The sequence below is a fragment of the Myotis lucifugus genome, unplaced genomic scaffold (assembly GCF_000147115.1).
Source record: "Myotis lucifugus unplaced genomic scaffold, Myoluc2.0 scaffold_457, whole genome shotgun sequence".
Taxonomy (NCBI): domain Eukaryota; kingdom Metazoa; phylum Chordata; class Mammalia; order Chiroptera; family Vespertilionidae; genus Myotis; species Myotis lucifugus.
Window position 1 is genome coordinate 82,002 of NW_005871505.1, and position 15,922 is coordinate 97,923.

A 15,922-nucleotide genomic window follows, 5' to 3' on the forward strand; every position below is an offset into this window, starting at 1 on the left:
GTGCAGGGAGACGGCGAGGGCGGGAACTGCCGTTGCGAGGGGGCCGCCCTGCGGCTCCGCCTTCACACCGGCTCCTCGGGGCGGGGCGGGGGGGCGCCGGGGCCTCGGGGGAGGCTGCGTTCCTGGGTCCGGCGCGGAGAAGGCGGCGGACGGTGTGCGGCGAGCGGAGCGGGTTCAGACCCGCCGCGTCCTGCGCGCACTTGAATTTGGCCGCGGCCGCGCACGGGGCGGGGCGGGGAGAGGCGGGGGCGCAAACCCCCCGACACGCCCACCCGGGGATCCGCGTCCACTTCTGCAGGGTTTGCTGCGCTCCTGGAGGTTCGGGGCGAAGAGGCTCGCTTTGCTCGGGGGAGACTGTGTGGCCAGCGGTGGGGGAGGCGGGGGGAGGAGAAAGGAGACGGGGCCGGGGGAGAGGCGTGCGGAGGGAGGCGGGTGGGCACAGCCCCGCGGAGATGGAATGTGCGTGGGCTCCGTGTCTGATCGGGTCGGGCTGTGCGCGCTGGACATGGGCGCCGGGCTGCTGCTGCTGCTGCTGCTGGTTGGTCGTCCTTCTTGCTGCCGACTGTCCCGAGTGAGGGTGCACGCAGCCTCCCACCGTCCTGTGCCTCCCTCCCGCTCCCGCTGCTCTCGGGACCGACGAGGGCGGGGTCATCCCCCGGGAGACCCGGGCACCTGGTCTGGTGGGTGGGTACAGCCTCCCGGAGCCAAGAGCCACACGCAGGTGCGGGCGTCACGGAAGACCTGGCCCGTGTTTTGGAGAATTTCAAAGAAAGGGGAGGAGTGGGTGAGGGCTGGGTGTGCACAGGTGGTGGAGGTAACAGGCTGGATTCAGCTCCGTTCAGCTCAATCCCCCAACTAACCGGGTCTCTCCAGCAGGACCGGGCTGGGCAGGGCGAGGGCGCCACCCGAAGGAGAAGCCGTGGCTTAGACCGAATTCAGGTGCCGTGCAGGTAAGGGAGGGCAGGGAGGGGAGGCCCACAGGGAAGACGGAATACACTGCCAGAAGTGGGGGGGTTCATGACAACCAGAAGTGGGGGCGGGGTGGGGGAGGGGGGTGCTGAGGTGAGAGGTTGAAGGCCATCACATCACAGTAACACCCCGTCAGCCAAGGAAGCCCTCTTACCGTTTCCCGGAAGTACATTGGGAGCCCTTTTCCTTGGTCCCAGCTTTCATGTCTTTCTCCTTTCCTGGCACCGCCTTCAGAACGGCACAGAGAAGCCTCCTGGAAAACCGCTCGCGTGGCTCACAGTTCCTTCCATCAGCTTCTCCTGTCCAGCTCATTCCCTAGGGCGTCTTTGTCTGCATTCACACTCCCGACCCCAGCGTGGCTTTCCAGTCTCCCATCCTCTCTGCCTGGATGTCACCCACCTGCCTCCCGCCGTCCAGTTGGGAAAGCTTCGCGGGGAAGGCCTTTCTTGGGCACATCTCATCTCCTCATCTACAGTCTCACATGTTTCATGCCTCTCAGTGAGACCCTCGGGGCTCTGCACACCTGATATAACAAAAGCCTAATATGCAAAATGACCGACCTGCAGAATGACCGGTCGCTATGATGCACACTGACCATCAGGGGGCAGACGCTCAACACAGGAGCTGCCCCCGGCCCACAGGCCCCCACCGGTGGCAGTGGCAGGTGCAGCAGGGCCGGGATGAGCGGGAGCAGCGCCAGGCCCGGGCTCGGGCTCCTCCTTGGCCGCCTGCCACTTTGTGCACTACTACATCCCACATCCCCCGAGGCGGTCCCGGATGGCGAGAGGGCACAGGCCAGGCTGAGGGACCCCACCGGTGCACAAACCCATGCACCGGGCCTCTAGTAGTTAATAAGTGCTTACCCTTTGAGACAGCATGGAGGCGCCCAGAGAGTATCATGCTAAGTAAAATAAGCCAGTCAGAGAAAGACAAGTATCACATGATCTCACTCATATGTGGAATCTAATGAACAAAATAAACTGATAAGCCAAATAGATCCAGAGACACAGAAGCACAGGACAGACTAAGGAATCTCAGAGGGAAGGTGGGGGTGGGAGGGTGGGTGAGAAGAGATCAACCAAAGAACTTTTATATTCATATATGCATAACCCATGGACACGGACAATAGCGTGGTGAAGGCCTGGGGTAGGGGTCGAGGTGGGGGGGCGGGGGCAGGCTAGAAGGGGTCAATGGGGGAAAAAAAGGGAACATGTAATACTTTCAACAATAAAGATTTTTTAAAAATAAAAAAATGTTGATTAATTGATTAATGCTTAGACATTTAAAACTATAATAAATACTTGATTCTAAACTATTGTTTTTTATTACATATGGATATATCTACATGGGCTTATAGAAAATTGCAATATATTGAAGGAAAAAATAAAAGAAATTTTAAAGTTATATCTTATTGAAATAAAGTAGGGTTAAAACTTATACTATGATCAAGGCTTTAATTACTGGGAACTTTCCCTTTCCTTTTTGGGGGGTACTAAATGTTTTATCTCCTCTGCAACTTACAAACTAATGCTGATCACCACCACGACCCCTGCTAAAGTTAATTTTCAGATGGGATATGAATCTTATGGCAACATTTATTGATCTTCATGTCAAATCAAGGCACATGTACAGGACTCCAGGGCCCAAATGAGTAGGACAGTTGATTTTCTCCTGAAAATCTGCTGTCATTAATTTCTTTCACTTGTAATTAGGAACAGAAGACAAGGGGCCTTGTGCTCACTTCTAACAGTGACGTCACGTTGTAACCTGTTAGAGTAAGCAGGTTAATTAGGGAAATTACATGCTGGTCGCACTGCAGGGACCTGAGATGGCAGCTCCCATAACCAAAATACAGTCATGAGATGTGGAGCCTGAACTTCACCACCAAGCAACTGTCTAAAAATTATTATTGCGTAATGTTCTTGTGAGTGTTTTTTCACTTAAAATGTAAAATAGGTGTTCCTCCCGTCCTATTTCCTGAACAAGTCTGTGCCAGAAACCCGGTCCAAAGACATTTGGGCAACGGGTACTGATGAAAAATATGAACTTTCGAATCCTGGCGAGGAGTGGTTGTTAACAGTGTAGGAAAGTTCCCCAAAGCTCCTGGGCAGACTCCAGCGTGGGTGACACACTCGGGCTCCGTGGGGAGGCGGCCCGGGTGGTGCCTGGCAAGGCTGTCCCATGCGTGGCACCGTCTGACTCACAGGAGCCAGGGCTCATTTCAAAGGGGAATGAATTAATTCTACGGCAGCTGTGAGGCAGTTCTGGGACTATTGAGCAGGTTGGTTTATTCTTTTCTTTTAACCTGTTTCTAAAACATGAAATCAAGGAGGCGGGCTCTAAAATCACAGGAGTGCAACAAATAAATCAGTAATCGAACGAAAAAGACTGGCATTTCTTGTAATAATAGGACGACATAAGTATGTGGGGAAATACTCCTTAGTATTTAATACAAAGCAAATACATAGAGGGAAAGCATGTGTATAATTGGGCTCTAAGGCAATTACACTAAATAGCTCATATTATAATGATGTGTCTACTTTTCATCTGCTCTACCAGACCCTAACCTAATCGACACCAAGATAGTTCCTCCTTTTTATGCTAGCAGCCTCTGCCTGCAGGTAATTCACTCACTCACACGGCTGTGGAGTTTCTTCTGTCCAGAGGAAGTCGTCTATGTCCTAGGGATTCACAGATGTTAACGTGCTGGACTCTGTCCACAAGGGCATGGCGAGCTCCCCAGAGACGTGCAAGAATGGCCTTTCTAATCGGGACTGATGATCCCTAGACAAGAAGACGAAGTCAACAGGAGGAAAGCAACACGGTCCATAGAGAGGGTGGCACTGGAATTCAGCTTCGAAGGAAGTGGGCACGGGCTGCACGGGCAGAGGAAAGGGTGCGGGCACTGTAGGCGGAGCAGCAGGGCGTGGATGAGTAGGATGGGATGGAAGGGAGGGTAGGCAAGTGGAGCGGGGCTGGATTTGAAAGGCTCCTAGAAGGAGGCCAAGGAATGTGGACGCCTCAGAAGAGAATACATTCATAGTTCTGAATGACGTATTCAAACAGTTTTCACCCTTTGTTTATTTTTTTCCCTCTTCCTTGTTTCCTGAAGTGGCTTGATTTCATCTAATTTTTGCAGTTGAGGACATGAAATACATGAAATCTGTGAAGCACAAAGTGAAACCTCCATCCCCTGAATTTCCAGGGAATGCCTTCTGTAAAGAAGCTTATTATTATTATTATTATTTATCAATAATTACAATACATGCACTACCAGAATAAAGGTGGGAGGTTGGACATCATCTCTGACGAAAGAGCATAAATAGTCTAGAACAGTGGTTCTCAACCTTGGCTGCACATTAGAATCACCTGAGAATCTTTTTAAAATCCTGATTTCTGGGCCTCATCCACCGGAAATTCTGTTTCTTTGTTATGGGGTGGGGCCACAACATTAGTAACAAAGAAACAGAATTTCCGGAGGATGAGGCCCAGAAATCAGAATTTTAAAAAGATTCCCAGGTGATTCTAATGTGCAGCCAAGGTTGAGAACCACTGGTCTAGAAGAATCATCTTTGGTGGTTCTTTCAAATTTACAGAAGATGAAAATAAAGGCACTTACTGTGATGCCTACAGAAAGTTTAGCTACTCTAGCTGGACACCATACAATAGGTATTTAAAACTTAGTAAAGGCCTGGCCATGGTGGCTCAGTTGGTCGAGCATCGCCCCGTGCACCGAGAGGTCTCTGGTTCGATTCCCAGTCAGGGCACAGGCCCGGGCTCAATCCCCAGTAAGGGGTGTGTAGGAGGTCGGCCACTGATGCTTCTCTTTCTCACCAGTGTTTCTCTCCCTCTCTCTCCCTCTCTCTTCCTCTCTCTTCCAAATCTGTAAAAACATATTAAAAATTAGTAAAGATATATAATCAATATTGGACACTGTAAGCATTTTGACCCCAAAATTGATTCCTAGTGTGAAGGAAGCCGTGCACTCACAGTCCTCCGAGTCCGCTGTGTGGGGCGAAGCCCCCGACAGAGGGGAGCTTGGACTTTTCATGAAACAAGCCATGGTGGCTGCTCCCTCTCCTGGACAGGGATGTGCGGCAGCTGAGAGGAGAGCCAGAGGTTGCGAGATAAAAGCCACCCTACGTGCCAGGTAAAGCCAGAAGGCGAAGCCACCTGTGAGCGGGTGGAGGCATGGTGGAGCTAGGTGTGAGCTCGAAGCCAGGGAAATTCAAAACGACGGCCCTAAATCCCAGGCTCTGACTGGGGTTTTGTTTCAGGCGGCCCAGGTGTGCCGCGAAGGAATGAGAGGAGAATTTTATGGACCCACTATGGAGTTCTGGCTAAATTTATCCCAGCTATAAAAAGTAATAGGACAAGTAATTATAATATTGAGTGTATTAGTAAGGCTAATAAAATGGAAATATTAAATAATCATGTTTATATTGCGGGGAAGAATTTCACAGCCACAAAAACGAGGAGTATGAGAAAGGAGGCCATTTTCCTGAGAACACATGTCTCTCTTGAGCCCCCGGGATACTGTACTGAGAGTTAATTTAGTGTCCCCTTTCCTTTTCCCTTTTCTGAGCTTGACTTTATTTTTGTTTCCCCATCACCCCCTAACTTAAGTCCTGCTGAGAAGAAAATATGACCAAGAGAATGAGTTTTCCTTTTCAAAGAGCTACAGAAAGTTGTCAAACTCCTTGGATGAAAAAGAATCGTAAAAGTGATAAGAATGGAGAGACATTGGGGATGCTAAGCTGGGGTGGTCTGGACCCAGAGAGACTGCAGGAGGGAGGTGGAGAGCATCCAGGCACCAGCATGGGGGGACCAGAGCCTGTTCAGTTCCTGCCTCATTCACAGGTCGACCAGATGCTTTGAGGAAGCAGAGCGTGTCACCGTGGCAGGACGCAGTGACACAAAGTCCCCCATCAGCCTGGCCAGCTGCTGTGTTGTCCTGGGTATGGCCTGCGTCACTTCACCCATGAAGACAACATAACTGTCAAGAATCGAGGCACTTACACCATCCTAAGGTGGGCTCTGCGTGCTGGAGGTGAGGTGGTCATGTCGGGAGGAAAACAGCCTCCCCATCCATCACACCTGGCCTTATGGGGGGTGGACTGGAACGAGGTTACATTTTTATTTGAGTTGGGACGTAAAAAATGCATCCCTTATATATTTATAAAAACTACACTATATGAAGTTAGTCTAGGAATCATTATCAGTGCTTAGCAAAATGAGACATTAAAGTGCTTAGAAGGTGATGAAGGGATTAAGCAGAGAAAAAAAATCTCAGTGATTGCCAGAGGGAAGGGGTGTGTGTGGAGGAGGAAAGAGGGTGGAGGGAATACATGGTGATGGAGGGAGACTTGACTGGGGGTGGTGAACAGGTGAACACACAATACAATATACAGATGATGTCGTGTAGAACTGTACACCTGAAACCCATATAATTTTATTAGCCAATGTGTCACCCTAATAAACCCAATAAAAAACTGCTTAGAAACAGGCCTGGGAAGTTACAAACTCTATATATCTGTCACCTGACTATATCATAACTGGATATTTATGATTCTATCTTACAAAATCTTATAACTCATTTTTATAATGACCATCCTGCCAAAACACAGGATTTAAGTTTTTTGACACAAATTCAATCTAGCTAGAGTACAAATATTTAGGTTTTATTATCGCCACAATACTTAGTGTTGAGATTATTTCATATTTTATATTACAAAGAGTTGGGGAAGTGAATTAGAATTTTCTACTTTGTGGTGATCAAAGTTAACTCTTCTGAGTAAAAGTGGCATTTTTTATTTTATGAAATGTGTTCATGAAAGACTCATTTTGGCCCTAGCTGGTTTGGCTCAGTGGATAGAGCGACAGCCTGTGGACCAAAGGGTCCCGGGTTCGATTCTGGTCAAGGGCATGTACCTTGGTTGCAGGCTCCTCCCCGGCCCGGGCCCTGGTCAGGGTTCTTGCAGGAGGCAACCAATCGATGTGTTTCACTCACATGGATGTTTCTCTCTGTCTCTCCCTCTCTCCCATTCTCCCTAAAAATCAACAGAAAAACATTCTAGGGTGAGGATTAACAACAACAAAAAAAGAAAGACTCATTTTGCGTGGATGACAGCAATAGGCGTGTTTGTGTGTTATTAACAAATGAGCAGGGCGAAGTATTCCTGGAATTACAAAGGAAGTACCTGAAAACTCTGCTCCTCCGAAAAGCCATGAGAACATTGGCCAATGTTTGTCAGAATCAACTCTTTCCCAACGCTGGGATGAAACAAGGAGTTGTAAACATTTTTTTAAGTTAAAAAAACAAAACAACAAAAAACCACCCCTGAATCTCAACAAACTGACCTTTTCATGTGCTCTGCTTCCACCCCTTCCTCTTAACTCTGTGCTACCTGGAAACCAAGTGCCTCCCACTGGAGGGCACGGCCATCGGACAGCCACTGTGGACGGCACAACAGCTTCAGACCCCCAGGTCCTCACCGTGGGGCTCATCGCTACTTGTCCTGACCGGCAGCTCCCTAAAACGCTCCCTTCTCAAGCTTTTCCTTTACTTGGGCTGAGTCAGAGCTAGTAGCCGGTGCAAGTAGTCCTCTTTCAAGAACATTTGTAAAGAAACGAAAAGTCACTGGCCACCGTTTAGCACCACAACAGCCTGAGGCAGCAATGCCAGTGAGGCTAACCAGAGGCTGACCAGAACAACACCACAGGAACAAACCGGACAATCAGATGTGGTAGGGACTTGAAAAGGTTCCACACATTCAAGAGAATCTAGCAGGACGCGTGCGTGTGCAGGGCTGTGTGCATTCTCTGAAAAGCCCGAGAAGACCCCCATCTCTCCCCTCTGGCCGACCTTGAAGCGATCGGGAAGTCAAGGCGAAGGCAGAGTTTAAGCTGCCTGCTGGCCTGCAGAGGTGCCCTCCCAGGCAGAGAGAGCCCACAGCAAAGGCTGGGAGACTCGATGTTTCCAGGCATTTAAAAAAATCTCTGTTTAATCATTAAGTGACCATTCAGCTAATCATTCAGAGACTTCAGCAGCCATAGCAAACAAAACAAAGACTTCACAGCGTTAGGCCAGGGAAGTCACTTACTAAACCAGCAGCAGCAGAAGCAGCAGCAAAACAGACAGCGGTGCCTACAAACCCCAGGGAGTGTGGAATCTGATTTGCAGAATTGTCATCTTGTAATATTTCAAACGTCCAGTTTCAACATGAAAAAGACACACAGAGAAATAGGAAAGTATAGCCTAAATACAAGAAAACAGCAGCAATGAAAACTGTCCCTGGGGAATCCGAAACGGTGGGCTTACTAGAGAAAACTTTAAATCAATAATAAATATATTCAAAGAACTAAAATTATGTCCAAAGAACTAAAAAAAAAAAGTATGATGAGGGTGCCTACCCAAGTACAGAATGTCAATAAAGGATATATGTCAGTAAAAACAGGAATTATAATGCTGAAAATACAACAGTTGAAATAAAAATTCACCGCAAGGGGCTCAATAGCAGATTTGAACTGGCAGAAGAAAGAGTCTGTGAACTTGAAGAGGTTGTCCAGTCTGAGGAACAGAACAGTAGCAAACAGCAAAAACACACAGAGCCTCAGAGACCTGTTTTTTTTTTGTTTGTTTGTTTTTGTTTAAAAAACCTCTATTCCACCCCACCACTCACCTGGGTTTGAAATGGAATTCAAAGTTGACAAAACAGAGACTTGAAATGACTATGCATTCCAGGGCAGTCTTACGACTTTATTACAATAGCTTAAAAAAAATAGAAGACTTGACTGCTCTTCAGTCAAAAACTAATAAAGTCAGAAAATTGAGTCTGGTTGGGTCTTAACATTGAAAACACACGTAGGATCTGTGAGCTTGCTTGCAAGCTCTTACATACATACACACACACATGCATGCATGCACGCACATGTACATACAGATCCTAGAACATCATTCACACTATGACACTGGTCTACACAGAGACATGGCCAGGGCGAGGACTGCTCACCCAGGTAGCTGTGTAGGTGGCTCTTTGCAGCATTCCACCCTTTTGCTCCCTCTATCGCCCTTACATTACAGCGTCACAGTGACCTTATCTTTCTCCATTGTTTGCAAAGATTTAGTGCTTTTCCAAATTTAAGAGGAGTTAAACATTCATTTCACTTCGTAACTGTTCACAGAAGAAGACTGTAGTAAGTATTGTTTGTATGACATTTTATAGTCATTGAGGATTGTTTCATTATCATTATATTTGATTTCACATTTTCCCCATCAGGGAGGCTGGGCAGGTATCTCTTATTTCCTTGGTTTGCAGTAATTCGGAGCCACCACTAAACGCTGCGAAGACTGGAACCGGAACCGAACTCTGGAGGGTGTGGCTTCTGTTTTAAAGTTCTGTGTACCCTCAATCTGGGAACATTTTCAAGAGAAGTTATTTTATGTTCGGCTTGTATTTTAATTTTTGTCTGTTTGTAGTAAATATACACAAAATATTAGAAAAAAAATCTCTAGGACACATCTGTTTCCTGTTCATTGTGCACGTCAGGTTAGCGGCTTTGGGAATGAAATTGGCATTTGAAAACCTCAAGAAATGACAATAGCAGCAGCGAGGATGCTCGTCAGCGTCACTGGTGATGGGGGAACTGATTATTAATCTCAGAAGCTCTCACAGAATAAAGCCAGCCTTGGAATATAGTCAGGGATGAAGTCAACCTGGAAATGATATGATTTCCAATGGAAATAAATAAGAGTTTCAACAAAGAACCCAGTGACTTAAATACTAGCAGTTCTTAAGGCCTCACCCAGCAGTAGTGGTTCATGCCATGATGCTCTCATAGCTGATGGTGGCGTGGGCGCAGGACACAGGGCTCTGCATTTCGGGCAACACCTGTGCTTGAAGATCACAGCACACTCTCTACCTACCCAGGTGCAGAGCTTTTCAGTGACTGTATATTGTGGTCAGGTTACTAACTTTTGACTAGAAAAATTTTACTGAAGTTTGCCCTTTGTTCTTAATTTGATAGATTAAGAAATCTTCGTTTAAATCTTAAAAAAATCGAAATGGAGGATTTGAGAGTTAGAATTCCTTTGGTGAAGAAAGCATGCCTAACTTTATTTTCTCGGATCTAGAATCTATTGTATTACATCAAGCATGAGTAAACAGCTGTACTCAGGCAAAGAACACACTGCCTCTATCTCGTTTCCTCCCCTCCCTTCTCTCCTCACTTCCTTCAAGGGAAAGTGTCTGCAGGCTGTAGTTCACTTTTTTCTGTAGAAGCCAAAGTTCCCTCACTAGGAATGAGACCTCTCGAGTCACATGCATAAACATATGTGTGTATGTATGCTTGCAAGTATGCATGCATTTGTCTCCTGATTTGTCAGCCATGATCCAGAATATGATAGAAGTTACCAGCAGCCTGGAGTTTGAATAGAATCCAGTAAAGGGTACATGTGTGTGTGTGTGTGTGTGTTAGGTATTTTGTTACATAAAAGGAAAGCATGATCAATGTGCTCCGTAAAGATAACGCCCCCAGAAAGAAGCCGTGACCTGGGAAAGGGGCGTGGGGCGGCCACCCAACAAGGCAGGAGTCGGCCGTAAACAAGGTCCTGGAAGTCCGCTATCCAAGGCCCTCCACCCACTTTCCTGTCACACAGGATGCCACGGCTTTTGTTGAAATGCAAGTGACAATGAGGGACTGGCAGTCACTGCGGCTGGCGGTGTGGTCGCGCCATGGAGCTCCATTGACAGGAAATCCAGTGACCGGTCGTAGATAGGACGTGCTGATGTCAAAGGAGAACATTTTCGTTTTCATTAGGAACATATCCAGGCATAGAGATGAATATTTCATACGTGCCAGGAACAGCTTTATTGAAAAAAAAATCGTATTCATAGGGTAGGTGCACGGTTAACCGCTTTCTCTGAACCAGAGTCCCGGCTGTGGGTCTGCTGCCTCGTTCGTGGCCTAATGTCATTTCTGGGAGAAGGAGCTGCCTCTTACCAGCAGAGCTGCTTGGACTGTTGGTTACCTAATGGGGTGCAGTCCTACATGTTAACCGATAGCCTCCCCGAGTCACACTGTAGTGTTATTTTATTGAATGTTTCTCTGGAACTACAATGCAACATGCTGTTCATGAATATATCTGCTTTAGTCTGTGTTACAATAGGGTTTGGCCTTTTGAGTCATCCTATATAATAAAAGCCTAATATGCAAATTGTCCCCTCAATCGGGAGTTTGACTGCTTGCTATGATGTGCGCTGACCACCAGGGGGTGGCGCGGACCATGGAGGGCATCAGCGATGCGGTGCTGGCAGCGTGTGGCAGTGGAGGTGCTGCCAGCCCCAATGGGCCCCGACGAGAGCAGGACCATGGTGGGATGGTGGAGCAGGTGAGCAGGCGGCGCCAGACCAAGGCAGGTGGGAGTGGGGCCCAATTAGCCCCGCTGATTGCCCTGTAGACGATGACCAGTGGCGGCAGCGGGGTGCAAAGCTGCCTCCCAGCTGCCAGGTGCTGAGGGAGCAGGGCAGGGGCCCGATGACTCAGGCTGAGGGGGGCGCGTGGGGGTCAGTGGGCCCAGGTGCTGCCCAGGGCCCAGAGGTCAGCTGGGACCTGCCGTTCCGTGCCAGACGCTCACGTTTCGCTCGCCAGCCAGGCCTAGGGATTGTACCTGTGCATAAATTTCATGCACTGCGCCTCTAGTAAGTTAATAAGAGTGACTAATTCTTCCATTCTGCTAGCCTTGCCTGAGTGCCCAATTGTACGGCGGGAGTAGGTACAGACTTAAGATGATTCAGCTTTATTATCCCAGGCCACACTCAGGTAGCAAATAAGGCAGACCCAATCCCTGCCCTCACGTAGCTGATTATTTGCCGGAAAGAGATTAAATAATAAACAATGAACAAATAAACGAGCGAACATGTCACGTAGGAATACATATGACACAGATCATTATAATACAGGGGCTTGTGGCTGGCGGCTGCTTTCAGGTGGAGAGCCCGAAAAGACCTCTCTGAGGAAACGACATTTAGTGCATTTTTTTGACTGGTAAGAGCCAGCCTGTGAAGGTCACACAGGCGACACACATTTGTATGAAAAGGCCCAGTGAACTTTACGGGAGTGTGGACACCGTTAGCCAAGAAGACTGGTGATGCGCGGGACCACAGGGAGACGGACAAAGAAACCCAGGAGAAAGTGGTGTTGAAGGCGAGCTATTTGCACAGGTGAATATAAAACAGAAACGAGCCATGGGCTGAACTCCCGGACGCTGTAGGAAGAAGGAGGACAGGGGAACGATGAGAACATCAACCCCCCCTGCTACTTCTCATCTCTCCACCCGGCGGGCCTAGAGGTACAGACGTTGGGTGATCGGTGATCAGAGGCTGACTGTGTAGGGGAGGGAGGCGCTAAGAGACGCAAGTCGCTTTCATTCCCTGGTAGAAGCGTCATTTTGTTCCAAGTCTCACACTATATCCTGCACTACAAAAAGCAACTTTAAAATATCCAATTAGGTAAGTGTATCCGAGAGCCATACACTTTCGGAATCCCCCCTTCACAGCAGGCTTTTTAAGGGAACAGTGTACTTGTACGAAAACACCAGCTTTTCTCTCAAAGTGCGGCTTCCCTATCTTTGCAGAAGTCTCACTGCAGAGCCTCGCACTTGTGACGACGCATTTGCACCCCAGAGTTGTGTCTGAATGGCTCATTATCATTGGAGAAAACAGAATCACGTGAACGAAGCTGGTTATTAAACGGAACACCCAGGACTCAAGTAAGAAAAGCTACGAGCCGGTTGGTTCCCAATGTTTCCTTTATGCTCCATAAACTGAATTGACAGGAAGACCAGGCAGTGGAGTTGGGTTGTGCTCAGAGTTCGGCTCCGTGCCCGACGGGACCAGAACACTCGTGGGAAGCGGCCAGAAAACACAGGTCTGGCCTTTGGGAACGGAGTGTCGAGTTCATTCAGATTTTGAGACCCCGCAGGCTCAGTTGTCATGTCTGTTCCTGGGGTTCCCTCTGCTCTAGCCTTCCCGAGAGAGGAGGGGGGAGGGAAAGGCATGTTATTATCTTGAACGGGAAGGAAGCAGGACTTGTACTTGATTTAAAACTGCGCTCCACCTGGAGTGATGGATAGTAAAGGACCTTCGTGTGCTTTGATGGAATGAATCATGTTTTTTTTTTTTGTTTAAATTACCACCTCTTTGCTCAGGAAATGTTCATTTCTATAACCCTTCTTGTTCCCCTCGTGACAAAAGAAATCTATAAAAATAAAAATCAGACAATAAATAAGTAGTATTCAAATTATAGAATAAGTAAACAAAGTATACAAATTAGACGTTAAATAAAAATAAATAATACATAGCCTCGCCACCAAGGGATAACCTGTTCATAGCATTTACAGCCTTTAAAACGTATGATGTATATATGTCCACATGGATATTGATCACATTGTGATCATGCTATGCATACTATGTTCTCATAATCTATTTTTTTAATTATGTAATTTCACTATGAAATCTGTGTGTTTGTTTTTAAATATATTTTATTGATTTTTTACAGAGAAAAGGGAGAGGGATAGAGAGTTAGAAACATCGATGAGAGAGAAACATCGATTACTTGCCTTCTGCACACCTCCCACTGGAGATGTGCCCGCAACCAAGGTACATGCCCTTGACCGGAATCGAACCCGGGACCCTTCAGTCCGAAGGCTGATGCTCTATCCACTGAGCCAAACCGGCCAGGGCTGAAATCTGTGTTTTATTATGAACATATTCTTATGCTATTGAAAATGGCATATCCATGACTTTTAATGACTACATTTCATTGTACAGACTTACCCTACCCTCTTCCATTAGTCGTAGAAGTCACTTCCAATCTTCGTTATTATAAACAATGTTTTTAAGACCCAGCTGAGGGTAAGCCAGGCGATAGAAGCACATGCTACGGACACATGACTGCGTCAGGAGGTCAGGGAAGGCTTGTCAGAAGCTGAAACCTCTAAGCTGACACCTACAAGCTGAGACCTGAGAAACCCAGCTGCACATGATGGCGAGAGATAAGACCTAAGTTGAACACCCTTGCTCTTTATTCTTAATCTTTCTTTAATCATTAATTTAGCAGAACATTCTTGAAATGCTTTCTTCTTCTCGCTGATCCTCAGGATTCAGAAAACAATGGTTTTACTCTTGTCTTCCTTTTCTCCAGTCTCTGCCAAACGAATGACAGTGTAGGGATTTGTCGGTACAATCAACATTGTCCTCCTTTTTCCAGGAGATGATTGAGCCACCTGATCAGACAGCCAAGTTGCTGGCATTTGCTGGGCTGCGTCTATGACAATAGCTCCTCTCGGCCAGGCAGGCCCGGCTCCTCGTTCCTGGGTCAGGGCTGCCCCTCCGATGTGCCATCAGTGCCCACGAAGTCCTTTCAGGAAAGGGGGCGGCTCTGGTTCCCTGGCGCACAGGCGAGCGCGACAAGTGAGAAACGCGGCCACTTCCTGCCAGCCCCGGCCTCTGCGTATTTGGGTGAATCTTGAAAATAGAAAAGTCAACGCACATCTGCCCTCTTTGCTCATTGGAATCTCAACCCTCCCCCAAGTCCATTTCCAGCGTCTTCTTCTCCATAGATTCTCAAGACGTGACCGTGGGTGACAGGAGTTTTAGACCAGGCCCTGGAGCTCGGCCGAGGAGTCAGGAGACCCATGGAATAGTAAACACCACGAGATAAAGAGTAAGGAAGTTCACGAGATGAGAATTCAACATTGTGATTTAAGCTCATGGCAGGAGGAAACATAAAGAGCAAGACAGAATCCAGTTTGGAAGGGGAATGTCTCCATGGTGACACGGCTGTGGATAGGGCCCACGTCATGAGCCAGAGAAAATAAAAAAAGAGAGATTAGAATTCCTAGATCACACAGAGCAACATACCAGCTGAGCTGGTTTAAAAACAGTGTTTCTGCCAAGTGTCACTTCTGTCATGAATGAAATAGGGATTGTGGGCAACGTCGCATTAATATTTGTCTACTAGTATGTTAGGGTCCCTCGGATTTACGAGCGGCTTTGAGTAGGCAATAGGAAATGATTGGCGTATGAGGCAGCACTTTTGCCTGTTGCTTCTATTTTGGGTGAACAAGGACACAGCCTGCAAGAAACTGGTCCACACGCTTGGGGAAAACAAGAGGAGCAGAGGTTGTAAAGAAATATTCTTGGATTTTTTTATTTTTTATTGATTTCAGAGAGGGAGAGGGAGAAAGAGATAGAAACATCAATGATGAGAGAGAATCATTGATCAGCTTCCCCCTGCACAGCCCCTACTGGGAATCGAGCCCACAACCCAGGCATGTGCTCTGACCAGGAATCAAACCGTGACCTCCTGGTTCATATGTTGATGCTCAACCACTGAGCCACCCTGGCCGGGCTGTAAAGAAATATTTGCAGTTAGATCAGCTGTGGCCACCTGCCTCCTAGTGCAGACTGTCTGAAAGTTTTAGCAATGTTTTAAGAATAGAATCATGAAGTAAGTATTTGCCAGCAAACACTAAGAGGTTCAATCAAACTTTGGAACATTGATTTTACTTCCCTGAGATGGAGCATGATAATGAGACCAAATAAGATTTCAACGGTGTATTCACATGTTCCTCCAAAATGTGAGCGCCTCGTGTCCAAGTTGTCAGGCAAGGCTTGCTAGGAGCTTGCCAGGTGGGTTCAGTCCATGACGGGACAAAGGGAGTGATCGACAGCAGAAATGGTTGTACCCGCATGACCACACCTCGCCAGCGCAGGTAGGAATTCCAAGCAGGACACAAATAATTTGCTTATATCTCTCCTGTCAGCTGGAGAAGAGGTGAACGCGTGTTGAAGAGATTGAACTACGTGCCGATGTAACAACGTTGAGTTAAGGAGAAGCTGTGGAACCAATTGGTCAGACCCTCAGATCGTGGCTCGTAGCCAATCGTAAG

At 47.5% G+C, this 15,922-nt stretch overlaps 1 protein-coding gene across 3 annotated transcripts; it reads left to right on the top strand.

The window, feature by feature from the left end:
• The first annotated feature begins 424 nt into the window (after nucleotides 1–424).
• LOC111823314 lies at nucleotides 425–1,857 on the top strand. Of its 3 annotated transcripts, none has more exons than XM_023744374.1 (3): nucleotides 425–721; nucleotides 877–950; nucleotides 1,167–1,857. In XM_023744374.1, the coding sequence occupies exons 1-3, from the start codon at nucleotides 458–460 to the stop codon at nucleotides 1,510–1,512; spliced, it is 684 nt and encodes a 227-aa protein (XP_023600142.1). In that variant the 5' UTR covers nucleotides 425–457; the 3' UTR covers nucleotides 1,513–1,857. The 3 variants fall into 3 exon arrangements, with proteins under 3 accessions (XP_023600142.1, XP_023600144.1, XP_023600143.1); XM_023744376.1 differs by having other exon boundaries at nucleotides 1,204–1,857; XM_023744375.1 differs by having other exon boundaries at nucleotides 877–939; nucleotides 1,204–1,857.
• The last annotated feature ends 14,065 nt before the right edge of the window (nucleotides 1,858–15,922 follow it).

Coding starts and splice junctions, on each gene's coding strand:
- LOC111823314 (XM_023744374.1), top strand. CDS start 458: ATGTGCGTGGGCTCCGTGTCTGATCGGGTCGGGCTGTGCGCGCTGGAC. Junction 722..876: donor GAGCCAAGAGCCACACGCAG/GTGCGGGCGTCA, acceptor TCTCTCCAGCAG/GACCGGGCTGGGCAGGGCGA. Junction 951..1,166: donor CGAATTCAGGTGCCGTGCAG/GTAAGGGAGGGC, acceptor CCTTGGTCCCAG/CTTTCATGTCTTTCTCCTTT.